At 48.1% G+C, this 18,159-nt stretch overlaps 1 protein-coding gene across 49 annotated transcripts in view; it reads right to left on the reverse strand.

Annotated features, from left to right (window-relative positions):
• Window positions 1-2,221: 2,221 nt before the first annotated feature.
• Window positions 2,222-18,159, reverse strand: part of PTK2 (protein tyrosine kinase 2) — a 279,891-nt gene continuing 263,953 nt past the window's right edge. For 28 of the 49 annotated variants that reach the window (XM_070221906.1, XM_070221887.1, XM_070221901.1 and 25 more), the window contains 5 exons: window positions 15,923-15,962; window positions 15,500-15,606; window positions 10,555-10,710; window positions 7,202-7,282; window positions 2,222-3,494 (listed from right to left, as the gene is read on the reverse strand). In XM_070221906.1, coding sequence (XP_070078007.1) covers window positions 3,282-3,494; window positions 7,202-7,282; window positions 10,555-10,710; window positions 15,500-15,606; window positions 15,923-15,962 — 597 coding nt within the window. In that variant the 3' untranslated portion in view covers window positions 2,222-3,281. Of the gene's footprint in view, window positions 3,495-7,201; window positions 7,283-10,554; window positions 10,726-15,499; window positions 15,607-15,922; window positions 15,963-18,159 lie in introns of all 49 variants that reach the window. The other 21 variants (XM_070221892.1, XM_070221891.1, XM_070221898.1 and 18 more) reach the window with 1 other exon arrangement.

Here is an 18,159-nt window from a genome sequence, read left to right on the forward strand (position 1 = left end):
ACGCAACATGCATATTCCCAAAGATCCCTGAGTGAGACTGCACACAGCAGTTCCAGAAGCAAGCTGAAGTTTAAGACCCAACCCACGGCGCCTGACAGAACAGCGGTCGCCTGGGGTGGGGTGGGAACTGAGTGCAGAGGGGGATGAGGGAGCATCCGGGTGACAGTAGTGTGCTCTCCTGCACTGCACTGATTCTGAGCTGGAGGTACACATTCTAAGAAAGCCATCGAACATCCACTCAATGGGTCTTACTGTGTGTAAATGAGATCTCAATAAAGTTGATAATCAGGGTGACTGCTACGCTTCTGGGGAAGGAGTGACTAGGAGGGGGCCTCAGGAGGGCTTTGGGGGTGTTGGTACTCTTCTGCCTGTGAATTTGGGTGTCAGTTAAAAGAGCATGTTCTGCGGCTGACCCCATGGATGAGGGGTTAAGTTTGCGGGCTCCGCTTCGGTGGCCCGGGGTTTCCCCAGTTTGGATCCTGAGCGTGGACATGGCACCGCTTGTCAGGCCATGCTGAGGCGGCGTTCCACATGCCACAACTAGAAGGAGCTACAACTAGAATATACAACTATGGGCTTTGGGGAGAAGAAGAAAAAAAAATTAAAAAAAAAAAAAGAGAGGAGGAGCCGTCGCGTGGCCAAGTGGTTAAGTTCGCACGCTCTGCTTCAGCGGCCCAAGGTTTCACCGGTTTGAATCCTGGCGCGGACATGGCACCACTCATCAGGCCATGCTGAGGCGTCATCCCACATGCCACAACTAGAAGGACCCACAACTAAAAACACACAACTATGTACCAGGGGACTTTGGGAGAAAAAGGAAAAATAAAATCTTAAAAAAAACAAAAAAAGAGCGTGTTCCTTTGTGAAAGATTCAACAGGCTCCACGCCTACGTGCTCCTTTTCTCTATTTACATTACTCTTTACAATAATGGTAACTATGCAGTTAGAGAAAAATCGAGGGTGAGGCTGTGAACAGACTTACATTCACTTTCTTTACGGCTTCTCACACCTAATATGGACAAGTTTTCAAATGCTGCATGTACGGCTTGCCTAATTAGGTGGTTGTTATCTGCCGGATAATAAAGGTGAGTCACCCCTTCTGACAGTCGCTCGGTCCGCTGAGCCAGCACGCCATGGGCTGTGGCCTCTGGCAGCCAGCTCTGCCTGTCCTCCAGTTCACGCGCTGATGCAACACTGTCCACTATCTGTCTCCTCCGTTCTTACAACCAAAATGTCTTTCACTTACAGGACATGAGAGACGTACCTGCAATTCTCTGTGCTGGAGGAAAGTCACATCGGGTTGCAAAAGGTATTAAGGGTATTTCAGGTAGATGTCACTTTGAGGCAGTGGCTCTCAACTTGGGGCGATTTGGTTCCCCTTCCACCAGGGACACTGGGCAACATTTGGGACAGTTTTGGTTGTGACAGCTGGGAGCGAGCAGTGTCACTGGCTTCCAGTGGGTAGAGGCCAGGATGCGGCTAAACACCCTCCAGCGCACAGAACAGCGCAACAGCAAAGCCCCTGGTAACGTATACAGAGCACTTCCCCGTCTACACCAGCCTCATCTTGTTCAATCCTCACAATCACCACTGTCAAGATGAGGAAGCTGAGCCTTCAGAGAGCACAGGACGCCAGAGTGAGAGAGACTCAGAAGGATGACAGCCCTTGACCTTTCTTTCAGATTACACGAATGTCATGGAGTCACAGGGGGACCTGATTCTGCACATGAGAACATGTGTTCGTCTGCAGGACACGCTCTCAAAGCCCTCCACTGGGGAGCTCTGCGCCTGGGCCTTCTCCTTCCAGGAGCTTCCCCAGGGCTGCAGATCCCCGCTCCACTCGCTCCACAGCCCAGAGAGTCCTGCAAGGAGGTGGGCCCGGGAGCCCTAATGCTGACAACTCCCTTAGCAAGTGGACTTCAGAAGAACAGCTGCCTTGAGGCTGGACTGACTATGGCAACACCGAGACTGCAAAGCGGGTTCTTCCACAGAGGGACATTACCCCCATCCTGATTTCTGCATTTTCTAAGTGAAGATGGAAGAAAAGGTTAACGTATACCAGGCTGTCCTTCTGTGTGATTTCTTTGGCTTGTCTAGAAGACAAGGAAAAGAAACTAATAATTTTTGGGAGCTTTCCCTCATGTTATTTTATCCGACAAGTCATCTGAAAAATTTTAAATGGTTTGAAGAAACAGAACCGAAAGAATGGAGCACCAAGAACTTTACTGGTAACACCTTTTTAATAGGTCAAAGTAACTGTACAGTTCATTATATTCTTCCTGAGAATAATTTATATCCCCCAACAAACTAAAGGGAGGGTATATTTTTCAAAATTATTTAACAGAATGGATGGTATAAGTGGGCATCAAAAGAAAACCAAATCTGTTTTGCTTAATTCTCTCCTGGGAAGACAGACATCATGAAGGGTGAGTTAACTCCAGTGGCTCTAAAATAGTCAACATGGCTTTAATCTTTCTTTATAAATTATATAAAAATGGAAAACAGGGATGGTTCCAGAACTTCTTCTCAATGCAGTTTAAGAGGTGCTCTGGTACAAAGCATTTCCGCTTCCAAGAGAAATAACATTGCTACAAAAAACTGGCACATTATTCTGGTGAAAAAAGACAAAAGTTTTAGTGTGTTCTACGGCTAGTTTCCAACCAAATGCTTCACAGATCCACATGAAAGTCAAAGGATGGAAGGTGAAAGGGTCGTCATTTTTTCGAAATGACTCAAGTTTTCAAAATATAGCTTTTATATTCTTTCTTTGTAAAATGGGATTAGCATATTGCAACTGAAGAGTGTTCTAACAACAACGAAAATTCCAGTCTGGATATAAATCTGTGGTAGGCAAAAGAATTCTCAGCCCCTTGGGTTTCCTGGAATTCTCTGTGCCATCCTCGCTGCTTCTGAGATGCAGCTAAGCTGGTTCGGGGATTAAGAGGCCACCGCCTGGGCCCATCCTACGAACACATATCCCAATGTGAACAGAATCTGTTCTGTATGATTCTTAAAAGCTTCTCATGTACAATTTTCATTCCCATAAAAATGCCACGTTTTGGATCCCGGACTTTTCTGAACATGAGGATTAAAAAAACAAAACAAAAACTGAACCCAAATCAAAATGTGGTTAAACTTAGATGAGAGAGATTTTCAACCAGCTGTCAGTCAGAAAGTTGGCGCTGTAAGTGCTGGCGACCGAGGACAGGTTAGCTCCTCGCTGCTGGTGGAACGCTGGAGAACGTCCTCAAAGAGGGCGGGCGGCGGGGCTCCTGGGCGGCTCAGTGCGGCCTCGTCTGCCCGAGCATTCTCAGTCTCGCCTGGTCGATGACATCGAGCAAGTTCTTGGCATCCACGGCCAGGGCGTGCGCGGCAGTCAGCATTTGCTTTTTGTACTCCTGCTGGAGGCTGGTCATGACGTACTGCTGTGCCAGCTTCATCTTGTTGATGAGCTCGCCCAGGTCGGAGTTCAAGAGCTTCTGGGCCATCTCAATCTGGAGGAATGAGAGAGAGGTCAGCAGAGCAGCTTCCCAACAGCTTCTCAGCGCATTTGTACGCGCCTTTCTTAGGTGCCTCCAGAAGAAGAAACTTTCTTTCTTCCCCTGAGACAAATCTTACTTAGGGACAATAGGATGTGAAATCACTGCTTCCCCTAGAAGTTCAGCCAAGGGAGCGTGCGTGTGTGCGCATGTGCACACGCATGTCCAGCAGCTTCTGCTCCTTCCATGGGAAACCCTCTCCGACACTATGACTAACCCGCCCCATTCTGCATCTGCTGTTTACACAGATCATCGCTGTGACTGGCGGGGCTCTTCCTTGTCTCGTAAGAGTCAGAGTCTGGCAGACCCTCTCATGTTGGAGTGCACAACTGAGATATAAAGTGATTTCCCTCCAGCTCCAGACAAAGCCCCAGGCCTTGACTTGCAGGCCAGGGCTCCTGCCACTACATCATAGTTCAAGACCTTCCTGTGCAATGCGAAAGATGGGTTAAGGATGTCACGAGACACTCTTGCCCCACCTTCATGTAAACTCTATGCTCTCCCAAACTGATGAGAGGTTGAAGTAGGGGCAGAAGTGGTGGAAGGAGCTCCAGAACATGAACGCTGCCCTATAGGATTAGAAAGCTCGCTCGGGGGCGTCTTGGGACCCTTCTTATCTGTTTATTCAACCGAGAATGATTTATCCACTTGCTCTCTCAATAATTATTGAGCACGTACTATGTCCAAGGCACTTAGTGTTGTGGAGACAAGAATGAACGACACACGCTTGTACTCACAGTCTAGTGTGGGAGAAGCATGCACGGAACCACCTACACTACACTGAATAAATCATCCAATAGAGAGGGACACAGAGGAAGAGAGCAATTCATTCACCAGAGAGGGTCAGAGACTTCACAGAGGAGGGTTCGTGTGCCTTTGGCCTAGACAGTCAAGTAGGCGGGGCCTCCTAAGCCACACCAAGTGACCCCTGTCCTGCCGACTTGGCCATGGCGGGGGGCGCCTAAGAAATCTTCAGGAAGGGGAATAACATACTCTAGAGAGGTGTTGTAGAAAGACGACTATGGTGGCAGTGTGGCAGTTGAATGGAAGGGTGGAGAGAGCCCAGAGGTGGTGAAAGCTGCTCAGAGACTGTTCTGGTCACTCAGGGGAGGGGTGATGGTGGCAGTGAGGATGGAGAGGTGAGGCCCAGGCTGAGACTGCATGGATGATGACAGGTGAGCGGCTGTTTGTGTTGATGCGAGAGTGAGTGTGTGTGTAGGGTGCGTGGCGGGCAGGGATGGTGAGTGCACGGTGGTCCCAGTGACTGTGGAAACAAACCAGGAAAAGGAGAATGTGCTACCAAAGGCAGACATCCAACAGAGAGCTGGTGACCGGAGCTGAGGGACAGGTCACACTAGAAGCACAGAACTGGGAAGCATCAGATATTCGGATCTATGGAAGAGGGGAGAACCGCTAAGGAGACAGAGCCTTCTGTAAAGCACAAGTAGGTAGCACCCCAGAGGACGGCCACACTCAGGGCAGCAGAGAAAAGGCAGAGACGTGAGCGAGGAAGGCTCTGAAACCAAGGGGGGGACCCACTGAGGGGCCAGGCCTGGGGGAGCACGGCCATCACAGTGCAGCTGAGGGACAGCTGGAGTCCAGGGAGCGGCCTGGGGAGCACGGAGGGGAGACGGTCAGTGGCAGGGGAAGCAGGACCAAAGGCAGGCTCCTCTTCTGTTAGAATAATAATAAAACAATGTATATGGGGGAGCAATGTGTGTGTGAGAGCCAGGGCACACGGAGCGATTATTTCAGGCTTAATTCTAAAGCAGGAATTTAGAAATGGTCTTCTCAAAATGTCCATTTGTTAGGATACCATTTTCTTGCCTCTGGCATATAGAGCTTCTTCACTTTTTGGCAAAATTCTTGCTCGCTGTGGAAACCAATTAAAGTCCCAGTGAAGCAGATAATCTATCTAATCCCTAACTGGCCCGTAAGATAAAGCTGCACTGTGGCAGCCAGGCACAGGCACCTTCCAGAACAATTTCAGTGGTGGTGTGCAGGTGAATCAAGGCCACTGACAAAGGAGCCACCTACAGGGGCTGTGCCCAGCTAACTGCTTCATCAACACGAATGTCACCTGGACATGACGCACCTTGAATATAAAACCCCGAGAAGGACTTGGCATTCCTGCAGATGCAAAGCCACAATCTAATCAGGAGGAAACATCCATCTTTACAGAACACCCCTCACCTCCACTTCAGGAATACTCTATACAACAAGTGGCCTGTATTCTTCAAAAGTGTCAATGTCACGAAAGACAGAGAAAGGCTGAGGAATGTTCTAGATGAATGAGGCTAACAGACACGACGTGTGATGTCATGTGCAACATGCAACTCTGCACTGGTCTTGAACCACAGGAAAAGCATCACTGGGACAAGCGCTGAAACTGGAGCGTGACCTGCAGATTAGAAGGGCGTGCTCATCAGCGCCGACGTTCCAGAATGCGATGACCACACAGGGTGAGAGAACAGTCTTGTTATTAGAAAACACAGTGGAAACATCAAAGGGTAAGAGGGCATGATACATACAACCTGCTCTCAAGTGGTTCAGAAAAAGTAAACTCTGTGTAGACAGACAGAGAGAGAGAGGAAACTTCGTAAAAAGCCAAAAGGCGGTGACTCTGGGTTAAGGATATTCAGGAATTTGCCATACTAGTCTTGTAAGCCCAATCTTGTAAGTTATGAGTTTGAAATCTTTTCAAAACAAAAAGTTTCGTAAGAAAGCAAAAACAAACAAACAAAAACAGTGCCTGCTGGGCTGAAGTACAGACCTCGTCCCCTGAGAGAGAAAGGAGAAAAGGGGACGGTGGGTACTGGAGGGGACAAGGTGTGAGAAGTGGTGAGCGGGGCCAGGGTGAGGATCTGGACTCCAGTGGGGACGCGGCCACATGTGCACGTCGACCCTGAGCAGAGGCACCTCTTCAGAATGGAGCTGCTGAAGTACTGTTAAAAATGCAGGCGCTTCCTTTCATTGATTGCTCATATAAATGAAGCAGAATGGCTCGAAGGCGGCCAAAAGGGCGACTGTTGCTGAGAGACAGTATTCTGGGTGAACTTTGATTCCTTAAAAAATTTCAAAACCATATTACTTTAAAGGGAATTTTAAATCACTACTTTAACTGGAAAACCAGTATCGCTTGCAAACTCTAATTTTTTTTTCAGAAGAATTCAAGGAAGGAGGGCAGGATGCCTCTCTCAGTCCACTTCTGCATCCTCGGTCCCCTCCTTCAGGAAGCGCTGGAGGATGACAGCACCAGCACCAGCTCTGCGCCTGCGCTCCACACCCCATCTCCACAGTCACCCTCTCTTTCAGGCTAGGACCCCACACTGTGGCTCGGTCACTGGCTGGCAAGGGTTGAGCGGGAGCTGAAACCTGAGTGGGCGCTGCACCACACGGCCTCTAAGATGAACGGCCAAGTCCTGGCAGGCAAGTCACATCCCCTGGACATCCCCGATGTGGGGCTTGGCCGGGGTCAGCGTTAGCTAAAAGGTCATGACCTGCAGAGCTGACGAAGCAGTCTTGGCTGGTCACAGACGGAGGAGCCGTCGTCAGCATCACAACCAGCCCCAACAAACTGCACTCAGGATGGACCACTGACCTGCCCATGGTGTGTCCCCACCTGCACTGTCAGAGAGTAGGAAGGGGAGGCCATGTCCTACCTCTCGGTGAGTGCTGGCTGGCAGGACGGGAATGGTCTCATCCACAGTGGCCAGTAACGTCCTCAGGGCCAAGCCGACTTCCTAACAGACGAGATCACACCCAGGATTAGAACACACACGAAGGAGTCTCATGCCAGCATTGACAATTTTCAGTTATATGACTTTTTCATTTTCTTTTGACCACTTTATGGAACATTTCTATATTTCTTTTCCTCAGTGCTGAGCCCGATCTTGTAAGTTATGAGGCCATTCTTCTCCAAAGGCTCAGGTCTGAATACTCATGGTTCCGCTCCCTGAGGAGTAGGGTGAAGGACAGACACATGGACGCCTGGGAAAGCAGGACTCTAGCCGGAGCCTGCGCTCTCTCCTCATCCAGCGCTTCCACGTTGACCATCCCGCCCATGCGGGGAACCCACACGGGGAAGGGGGACAGCAGCGAGCTGGATCTGATGGCACCTTTCCTCAACGTGCTCACGGAATCCCCTCTCCCAGGGTCTTTCAAAGCCTCATGAGGCCAGCAAAAAGGACGTCCCCGCTGCCACTCTGAGCACAATGCCCCACCCCTGCCCCTCTGGGCTTAAAGGGACCAACTCTGACTAAAAGCAGTATGATTTAGAGTTCACATTTTTGTCATTGTCATTCTTATGGAATGACTCAGACACTAAGTTATACACGCAGTATGAATAAAACCAGTAAGAAAACAATGAAGTTATTAAACTTGGATCAACATACAAAAAGAGTGTCATTTGGCCAAAGTAACATGGTTAAAAAGTGGCTTCTAAAAAATCACCATGAAAAGTCTGTGTACAAAATTCTGACTGCTTCTGTATACTGGTGAGTTTTTTTCCTTTTTGTTTTTTTAAACTTGCCTGTGGTTCATGCACATTCACCCTGAAGAACTTTCATTATAATTCTTATGGGAGTATAGTTAAAAAAACAAACCAGAATGGATTAACTATGCTTTCCACAAAATACGACAACTTTCAAACAGCAACTCCACACTGATGGTTTCTAAGAAGCTGTTTGAGAGATTGCTAACAGCTACACTGAAAAGTGTGTTCAATCCTACAACTCAACTGCAAGAAAAGGCAAAGGACTTGAACAGACTTTCCCCAAGAAGACATACAAATGGCCAACAAGCAGTGAAAAGATGCTCGTCACCACTAATGATTAGGCAAATGCAAATCAAAACCACAATGAGATATACTGCACACCCATGAGGATGTCTACTATCAAAATACAAACAAGGGGCTGGCCCCGTGGCCGAGGGGTTAAGTTCGCGCGCTCCGCTGCAGGCGGCCTAGTGTTTCGTTGGTTCGAATCCTGGGCGCGGACATGGCACTGCTCATCAGACCACGCTGAGGCAGCGTCCCACATGCCACAACTAGAAGGACCCACAACGAAGAATACACAACTATGTACTGTGGGGCTTTGAGGAGAAAGAGGAAAAAAAAATAAAAAATCTTTAAAAAAACAAAACAAAACAAAAAATAAGTGTTGGTGAGAATTTGGAATCCTTGTACACTGTTGGTGGGAATGTAAAATGGTGCAGCCATTATGGAAAACAGTATGGTGTTTTCTCAAAAAATTAAAAATAAAATTAACATATGATCCAGCAATTCCACTTCTGAGTATGTACCCAAGAGAACTGAAAGCAGGGTCTCAAAGAGATATTTGTACACCCATGTTCACAGCAGCACTATTCATGACAACCGAAGGGTTGGGGGCAACTCAACTGTCCACTGACGGATGGATAAACAAAACATGGTATATCCATACAATGGAATATTACTCAGCCTTAAAAAGGCAAGAAATTCTGACGTATGCTACAACACAGATGAACCTTGAGGCCATTACGCCGAATGAGATAAATCAGGACAAATACAGCACGATGCCACTTATATGAGGCATCCAGAGCAGCCATATTCAGAGAGACTGAAAGCAGGATGGTAGGTGCCAGGGGCTGGGGGGAGGGCAAGGGTGTTGTTCAATGGGGACAGAGTTTCAGTTGTGCAAGACGAAAAGAGTTTTGGAGATCAGCTGTACAACAATGTGAATGTACTTAACACTGATGTGAACTTCATCCTTAAAAATGGTTAAGATGATAAATTTTATGTTATATGTATTTTACTACAATTAAAAAAAAGTGTGTTCTGGGGGCCGGCCCAGTGGTGTGGCAGTTAAGTTTGTACAATCTGCTTCGGCGACCAGGGGTTTGCCGATTCGGATCCTGGGTGCGGACATGGTACCGCTTGGCACGCCATGCTGTGGTAGGCGTCCCACATACAAAGTAGAGGAAGATGGACACGGATGTTAGCTCAGGGCTAATCTTCCTCAAAAAGAAAAAAAAAAAAAAAAAAGGTATCTTCCAGTCCATTTCGGAAATCCTGGCTCAGGGCACAAGTGAACAGCACTCTTTGAGCTGCAGGACACCTTTGGGCTCCTGAAACACAGTTGGTGCTGTTTAGCAGGAGGCATTGCCAGTATTTCCGTGAACCTAGCATCCTTTTTCACAGAGCTGTTGCTGTTACGATCTACAAGGACCACTATTCTCCACTGAACACGATTTGGAGAAAGTTAGTTTACTGGCATATTTTCATTTCTTTTTATCTTTATTAAAAAAAATTCAGTGAGCACCCATGTACCCACCCCCGGCTTAAGAAAGAAAATACAGATAAATCCCCACAAAGTGCCCTTCCATGACTGCCCCTTCCACAGGGCGCAGGGCCTGGACTGGGTAATCACACTCCCACGTCTGTCCCGGTGCTCTAACAACACAACTCTAGGTCCTTAGGTCTTACACATGACTGGCGTGCGTGTTCTTAAATTTGACATAAATGGCATCGTTCTCTAAGTATCTTTCGTAGCTTGCTTTTTTCACTCAAGAGTATACGTGTGAGCAATAACTATTAAAAGACTCTGTTGCTCTGGGGCTGGCCCCGTGGCCGAGTGGTTAAGTTCGCACGCTCCGCTGCAGGCGGCCCAGTGTTTTGTTGGTTCGAATCCTGGGCGCGGACATGGCACTGCTCATCAAACCACGCTGAGGCAGCGTCCCACATGCCACAACTAGAAGGACCCACAACAAAGAATATACAACTATGTACCAGGGGGCTTTGGGGAGAAAAAAGGAAAAAAATAAAATCTTAAAAAAAAAATTAAAAAAAAAGAAAAAAGACTCTGTTGCTCCAGGACATTGCCATCCTAGGGTCAAGGTCAGGAACAGAAATTCCTGTGACTATGGTTCTGACTTGACAGTCACCGCATGGTGGCTCCACACATACTTCTGAAGCATCAGGTCTGACTCCAAGGGCACCACAGGTTCCAGGGTAACAGGAACGTTTTCTGCATCTTACCTTCACCATGGGAACATACTCCTCTGGTGGGGCGGGCTGGATCTTACTGGACATCTCGATGACAGCTTTCACCAGGCCCGTCACGTTCTCGTACACCCTGTCATTGGAGCGGTCCAGGTTGGCGGTGGGAGGCGGGCTGATTTCCTGGGGTTGAAGCTGCCAACACAGAAGCTGGTTATCTTTCTATTCTCCAGTAGATGGCATCACTTCACTGCAACTAGGTCAGAAAGGGTCTTTAAAAGAGATCAAAGCAGATCATGTAATTGATTTTCTTGTCTGTATGGGGTATTGCTGAGGATGACAGTAAAGTAATTCACCCAAGTGCAGATAAAGGAGGCAATAATTTTTTCTAACTTTGAGCTCAGTTAAAGGAAATGAGATGGAATCATACATATTATACTAAAAGCCCCAGATTCTTTCACAGAAGTGATTCAATGTCCCCCCTCAAATCATTCACCAAAAGAGAAAGAATACATGTATTTTACATCTCTCCCAGAATTTTAGAGAAAGCTGGCTAAGAGGTCAAGTGTTTTACATTAAGACTCAGAATTTCCACTTAGTTTGAATTCTGCAGTAAAACCTGTCTGGCCCTGGGCCGGCCCCATGGCGTAGTGGTTAAGTCTGGTGTGCTCCACTTCAGCGGCCCGGGTTCATGGGTTTGGATTCCAGGTGTGGACCTACACCACCCATCAGCCATGCTGTGGCAGTGACCCACATACAAAATGGAGGAAGAGTGGCACAGATGTTAGCTCAGGGCCACTCTTCTTCAAGCAAAAAAAAAAAAAAAAAAAGAGGAAGATTGGCAACAGATGTTAGCTCAGAGCAAATCTTCCTCACCAAAAAGACCAAACAAACAAGAAAACAACTGTCTGGCCCAGCTTAGTTGCTTTCAAACCACCTAATGAAATGTGTTCTTTTTATGATTATCAACAGCTGATAAATACAAATACAAGTCTTCTTTAAGAGGACAACATCTGCTTGCAGGACAGTGCTAGAGCGAGAGCCTTGCGGGTGCCAGCAGGAGCCCAGCAGGTCATGTCCTGCGGGAGTGGCCTCAGCTCCCTGGGCAGTCATGACAGAGGAGGAATAAAGTAACATATCTAAAAGCACCCACCCCAGGGCCCAGGCACAGAGAGACATCAACAAACGTTATCCACGATAACCTGAGCACTGAAGGCTACCCAAGGGGCTCTGGGAAATTTAACAATTCAAACTGGCTACCCTAGGCACAAAGGGGACAGTATATGTATATTTTAAGAAAATTAAACTACAGTACGTAACAGCTGTTCATTCATGAATCTGCTGCCGGTGCTCAGTCTAAAACTCCAGGTGCCCATTTCTGAACCCTTGAGCTGACTCTGCCCACGAAGCCGGGAACCTGGGTACTCCAGCTCCGGCATGAGACAGAAGAGGACAGGAACAGCCTCATCCCTGCAAAGGTGTCCCCATCTCACTGTGCGGCACACAGAAGCACTGTCTTTGGTGACAAACCAAGCCAAAGCGCCCCCCTGCTTCCCGATTTTTGGGCCTGAGTCACATGCAGAGCGCTGGGTGTGGTCAAGAGCTGGACAGACACACAGACATGAAGTGCTTACCCTCCACGGCTATTGTCGAACAGAAGGTGAGGAAAAGTTAAAGAAATTTATCAGAGAAAGGGAAAAAAGAAAAACAATATTAATAAAGGCAGCAGACAAAACCCCCATAAAAACACATGAGCAGAACAAAAAGGAGTGAGTCTCTGCCCATCAGCTCTCAGGTTGCTGGTTATCAAAGCATAGCTGCTGGGCCATCTGTTCCGGGCCCCACCCAGTGCAGAGTCTGCCATGCACCATGCTTGTTTTCACGAAATAAATGAGGAAAACAACATGCAAAGCCTGGGCGTGACCATCTGGCAGGCATGCAAGAATCAAAAGAACAAGGGGTCTTCTAAAAGAAAGAAGGCAGATATATGCTCGTAATCACTGAAAACTGCCCACTGAACTCGGAGCGATTGAGGAGAAACCCCACAACCCTCCACCCGAGCCACGGACCCCAACATCTTTGGAAATAGGCCTCGTCATCTAGCCTCACCGTCATAATAAAGATTCCTGGCTTGGGGCTATGTTTAAAAACATTAGGAGCTTATTTTAAAAACAGAAACAAAACAAACTAAAACAACCCTTTTGAATCAATTCTTATAGTTAGGGTCCTTTACTTTCAAATTAAAAGTTTTATTTAATGTTTCTTCTCTATAGCTTAAACCAAAGCTCTCCCACCGTAACTTAACAGGCAGAGTCAACCGGGGGAAACGTGGATACTGTGTCCTTTCCTTAGATCATCTGAAAGTACACCCTCTGGCATTCAGTTTAGCAGAATCCTAACTTTCGAGGTCCAATCCTCCATAATGTGTTTTTCCTGGGCACTACAAAGAGGGAGGTCATTCGTCATGGCATGCATCCCAAGAGACAACATCCCTGTATTTTATCTCCTGCACTGACTGTCATGGTACAGTTCTCTGCCTGACGAGGCAGGATGCGCCAGTTCAAACTGGATCAGAGTAAAAGGCACGGGGCTTCCTGAGGGAGGAGCTGCACGCAGAGCTCCGGCAAGAGAACTGCAACAACTCTGCCTCCAAGAGGTGGAGCGCACTTCATTCTAACCTGTTTCAAGCTCCTATTCTTTCGTATTGATCCTTTGCCCAAATCTTGTCACAGAAGCACTGTCACAATGCTTCCAGGGACAATTCAGTGACACTCTCAAAGCAAAAGCCTAGTTTGGAGAGACATCTGTTATTGGTTTCCTATTTCTGGAGCTTGAAAACACGGGGACTCCTTGGCAGGCGGTTAGGATAAACCACTGCTCGTGGAGATGCAGCCAGCCACAGAGGCGGGTGGTCAAAGACAGCCAACTCAGAGCCAAGACGTAAGCCACCAAGGAAAACCTGAGACTGAGTGCTGGCTAAGCGTTATTTGGATGAATTACGTTAGTCATCCCTAGTTAAACAAAAGCATTTCTGTATTAACACAGTATTGTTCTTTTGGGCTGCACCTGATAACCTCTACCGAACAGATGGATAACAAAGAAATAGACATATACTTCATACTTAATAATTAAAAAACTCTACTTATATATTTCAAGTAAGCATACTATTTCTATTAAGATTTCTACTTTCTTTATACCCTATTTTGAGGGTATTTCCCAATTCTATTTATTAACATGTTATTCCAACTGTGAAGAATAAATAAATGTCAGAATTCTAAGATGGCAGCTGATGCGCTTCTAAAGCTGGTTTTTCACTGTAACGTAAGTCATTTTGAAAGTGTGCTCTTGCGGCCTCTGAAAACGAAAAAAGTTCATTAACCTAATTTCTCCCTCTTTCCTTTTTAAACGTATGTCCAGAAACCACATTAGGAAAGGCTGTGTCCTCCTTTGCTCCTCCCCAGGGAACACGGGTGCGGCTCTAGGAGAGCCGCTGGGAGGCATCCTGGGAAGGAGGCTGGTGAGGCGGGGAGCCCGCGACAAGCCCCAGGGCAGTGCTCCAGGACCAGCCCCCTGCCTTCCAGGAGCTGCGGACCCACCAGCGTGCACTCTGGGAGCTGACCCTCGGGCAGGGCCACCTCTGGCTCAGTAGTACCTGTGCTATGCCCCCCAGGGTGCAGGCTGGCCTCAGCCAGTGCCAGCCCATTCACTCCTTGGTCACCACCCTCTGGGCTGCAGGCTGACCCATGCCCCATGCCTGGAGATGACAGTTTCTCTTCCCTGGACTTCCCAAGATGGCAAAATACCTGCTTCTATGCAGGATCAGCCTGTCGGCTTTGGAGGAAGCTTGGAGCAGAAGCACACAACATGCACAGAGCCAGGCCTATGGCTAAATGCTGGCTCCGCTATGGGGAGGCTGTAACCTTGAACATGCCCTTCAACCTCCATGAACCTTGGCTCTCATGTGAAAAGTGTAAAAAATAACAGCCCCAATCCTGTGGGGCTGACACAAAGATTGAACAGACATGGTACAGGTTCTGCCACAGCACAGGGTTATTAGTGAAACAAAATTTCTCTTCACTGACACCAAAGTTCTCAGGTTCTAAGATGCCATCCACTGTAAGATGCATCTTTTTTTATGCACCACTAAGAAAGGAAAAAATGCTGCCAATTAAACCAACACATCACCCTGATCTTAGAGAGATTAAAACATGAATAAAAAGTGTATCAGAAGTGGGAAACAGGACATATTCTGGGAGGTAACTGACGTCTGACAGAAAGCAGACATCCCCCTCCGTAAGCAGGCACAATGGACAGGAGAACCTCTCTCGTTTGCTTCTCTCAGAGAGGAGAGCCCTTCCGAGGCATTCCAGTGAGCCCAGCACTCTGGGGGGCTTGCTGGGGACCCGAGGGCCCCACTTGCACCCGTCCGGGGCAGGCAGTGGGGCAGGGAGAAGCTTGTGGCTGTTGGTACCTGAGCCCGCGCTTCCCTCACCTGTGCGGAGGGCTGGCTCCTCACAGCGCCCTCAGCACACACTGCTTCCCAAACGCAGTGCTGGCCCTGGACGGAGAACGAGGGGAGCTTTCCACTAAGCCACAGTGACAAGCTTGGAGACAGTGAGCCCACAGAGGGTCTCACCCACCCCAGGCATCCTGATCTAATTTTTAAAACCAGAAGTCATGCCAGCACTTTATCCCAAAGAAACATTCTGCTTGAAAAGAGGAAGACGTATTTAGAAAGCTGGGATCTGACTGAGGCCTAGAATGGATCACATGAGAGAAAAACGGAAAAGAAAAGTTTTCCTGTAAAGCTTGTTCCTGACTCAAGAGTGGTCAGAACCAGCCCAAACTGACTCCTGGAGCCCCCGCAACCCCACCCTACAGAGTCCTGTCTGCAGCTCTGGCTCCACTTCACGCCACAGGGTCATCAACTGAGCACGAAAGGACTCCACAGAGCCTTGAGCAGAGCCCGGGCTCGGATGCCCACCTTGACACCCTCGTTGTAACTGTCCCCGGGGCTGCTGAGACTGGCGAGGCTGCCCAGGTGACCGGGGGCTCCGGGGCGCGGTGGTTTCTTTGGCGGAGCCGCAGGATCTGGTAAAAGGGAATGAAGCCTATTAAGTAATGTAGGTTAACGAGGAGAACGTAACAACTCCCAAACAAACGACGACAAACTCAGATTCCTGTTATTCTAACAGACGCATTTCTGAAGCATCACAGCAATACGTTCTATCTTACAATACTCTAGCCATGGGCTGAATTTGGTAAACATCATACTTACTATGGTCAGCAGAGGGAAAAGAGTTAAAAAATCATGAGGTATTCCAAAGCTAAGAAACCATATACATTAAAGACCCACTCCCTCCAAATTATACTAACTTCTTGAAACACAATTCGTTTCTTCATTTACCTGGTTTACCCACAGGCTGATAAATGTGTTGGTTTCCAGTCTGTGGGAAAAGAAAAGTTTGGTCAATGAACCGGTGGGCACAACACGGTAATGACCTTCCCTCCCCTAACCCCCTCCATCCATCCCCTTGAACATCTGTGCTAAGCGCTGGGTTCAGAGACTGACAAGACCTGTGGGGCGGCTGCCTTCAAGGCCTCAGTTGAGGGTGGGGTAATTAAGCAAATAAGTAAATAATGTCAACAGGGCATGGGATCAGGGCTGTGACAGATGAAGCAGGGGCTCCCAAGGGAGCACGAACAGGGGTAATCACAACCAATTTAAAAGTTTCTTCAAAAAAAGTACATCCATGGATGTCTCCAGTTCACCTTTCAGGAGTGTGCAATGCAGGCACTCCCAGCGTCTGGGTCCTTTGCTCAGGAAGCTCCCTCCCACTCTTACTATATGACGGGTGCAATCAGGAACCATGATGATGAGGAGAGACTTCACAGGACTGACGTGTGCCTGTGCTGTCATGTCACCTGAAGCCCTGTGTGTGTCGGGACCTGGTATTACAGCTCCACCATGGACCAAACCACAGGCCATGCCAAGAAGACAAGCGGGAAGCCCTGGACTTCTGCCCCAGGGACAGAATGAAAAGACAGCTCCACTTAAGACCATCCTACTTCAGGCTGTCCTATCCGTAATCACATCTAAAACAACCTATCCTAGGCTGGCTAAATGAAAATATTGTTAGGACTACATTCTACCTCTGAAAACAGACTTTCCTTATTTAAAAATGATAAACTGGTTAAAAAAATACATATTTTAAGGTGCTTTACTTTCTCTGAAAAGAGATCCACTTCTTGCAAATACAAGGACTATGAAATGGCACAATTAAACTGCTCCTCTCCCAGAACCACCGTCGCTTTCAGCACATCACTTAACGCCCCTGATTTTCAAGACTTGCAAAGCCCTCGCAGCTGGACGGTGTGACTTTTGTGCAGCCCTTCCCAGTTTCCCCGTCGTCTATGTATCCGACAGTCACTGAGCACCTGCTCTGTCCCAGGCCCTGAGGAGACTCGTCCTTTAGGAGCTGACAGCGTAGAGGGAGAGCGATAACAAGCGTCACGCACGACAGCACGTTGTACAGCCGTCAGAGGGGCCACGTCCAATGAAAAAGAGATGGGAGTGGGCGTGGGAGGGGAGGAAATGGCAGTTCTCAGTGGTCGGGCCTTTTGAGAATGTGACCTTTAACCACAGGCCTGAGGTGAGGAGGCCAAGAGGTAGGGGCAGCCGAGTGCTGAGGAACGGAGTGGCCAGTGTGGCCCGAGAGGAGCAGGCGAGGGCAGAGAACAGAGCGAAACTCAGCCAAAGCTTTAAAACAGACCTGGTCTGTTGGCTGTGCCATGCTGTGCTTACTGATCCAGGCGGTAAAAGACACACATTTATAAAGGTTTAAAAATACAAAGAATTTTCTGGTTGACACTCGGGTAACGAGAAAGTTAAAAAGAAAATTCTACTCTCGGAACATTCTGGATTAATTCAACAGACGCACGCACACACTGTGCTGGCAGTTTCACAGGCCTGCTCTGGAAGGGCAGGCACAGAAAAGCCCCTGCTTCCGCAGGTCTGACGGGATGAGTGTGGGGAGCCAGGGTGTGCTCTGGTTCTCCGCGTATCCGGAGGCTGGCCTCGGAGGAGTCACTCAACTGTCTTGGGCTATGGTTTTCCCATTTGTGGACTGAGGCCAGTATCGCTTACCTACCATGGGCTTTTGTCACGAAATGAACATGCTGTCAACTTGTATATTACTTTGAAAATCCAAATAGTTTTTACTTTTTATGCAAACTGAGAGGATCAGTTTCCTCCAGCCAGTTGTTATGTGCATTAACTAGCTCATACCTCTTTACAAGCTACACTGCTTTCCAGCCAAGGGGTCCACCCTGAAACCACAGTGCATTTTCAAAAGGGTTAAGTGGGAGTGCTTCAAGTGGGCCAAACCAAAGAGTTATCTTTAGCCAAGAACAGAAGAGAAGAAACCAGAAACGGTCATGGTGTGTTATCAGCTCCCAGGAAGGAAGTCACCACAACCTAAACTACACACCTCAAATCGAGGAAGGCTGCTGAGCCAGGTTGGCCGTTTGTTGACACGTTTGTGAGTGTGCCATCTGGGATCCGGCACTGTGACAGGTGACGTCAGGGAGTTTTCTACGGGCTTCGGTTTACTCATTGGTGGAGTATGGATGGCAATAGCACCT

The sequence above is a fragment of the Equus caballus genome, chromosome 9 (genome assembly GCF_041296265.1).
Source record: "Equus caballus isolate H_3958 breed thoroughbred chromosome 9, TB-T2T, whole genome shotgun sequence".
Taxonomy (NCBI): domain Eukaryota; kingdom Metazoa; phylum Chordata; class Mammalia; order Perissodactyla; family Equidae; genus Equus; species Equus caballus.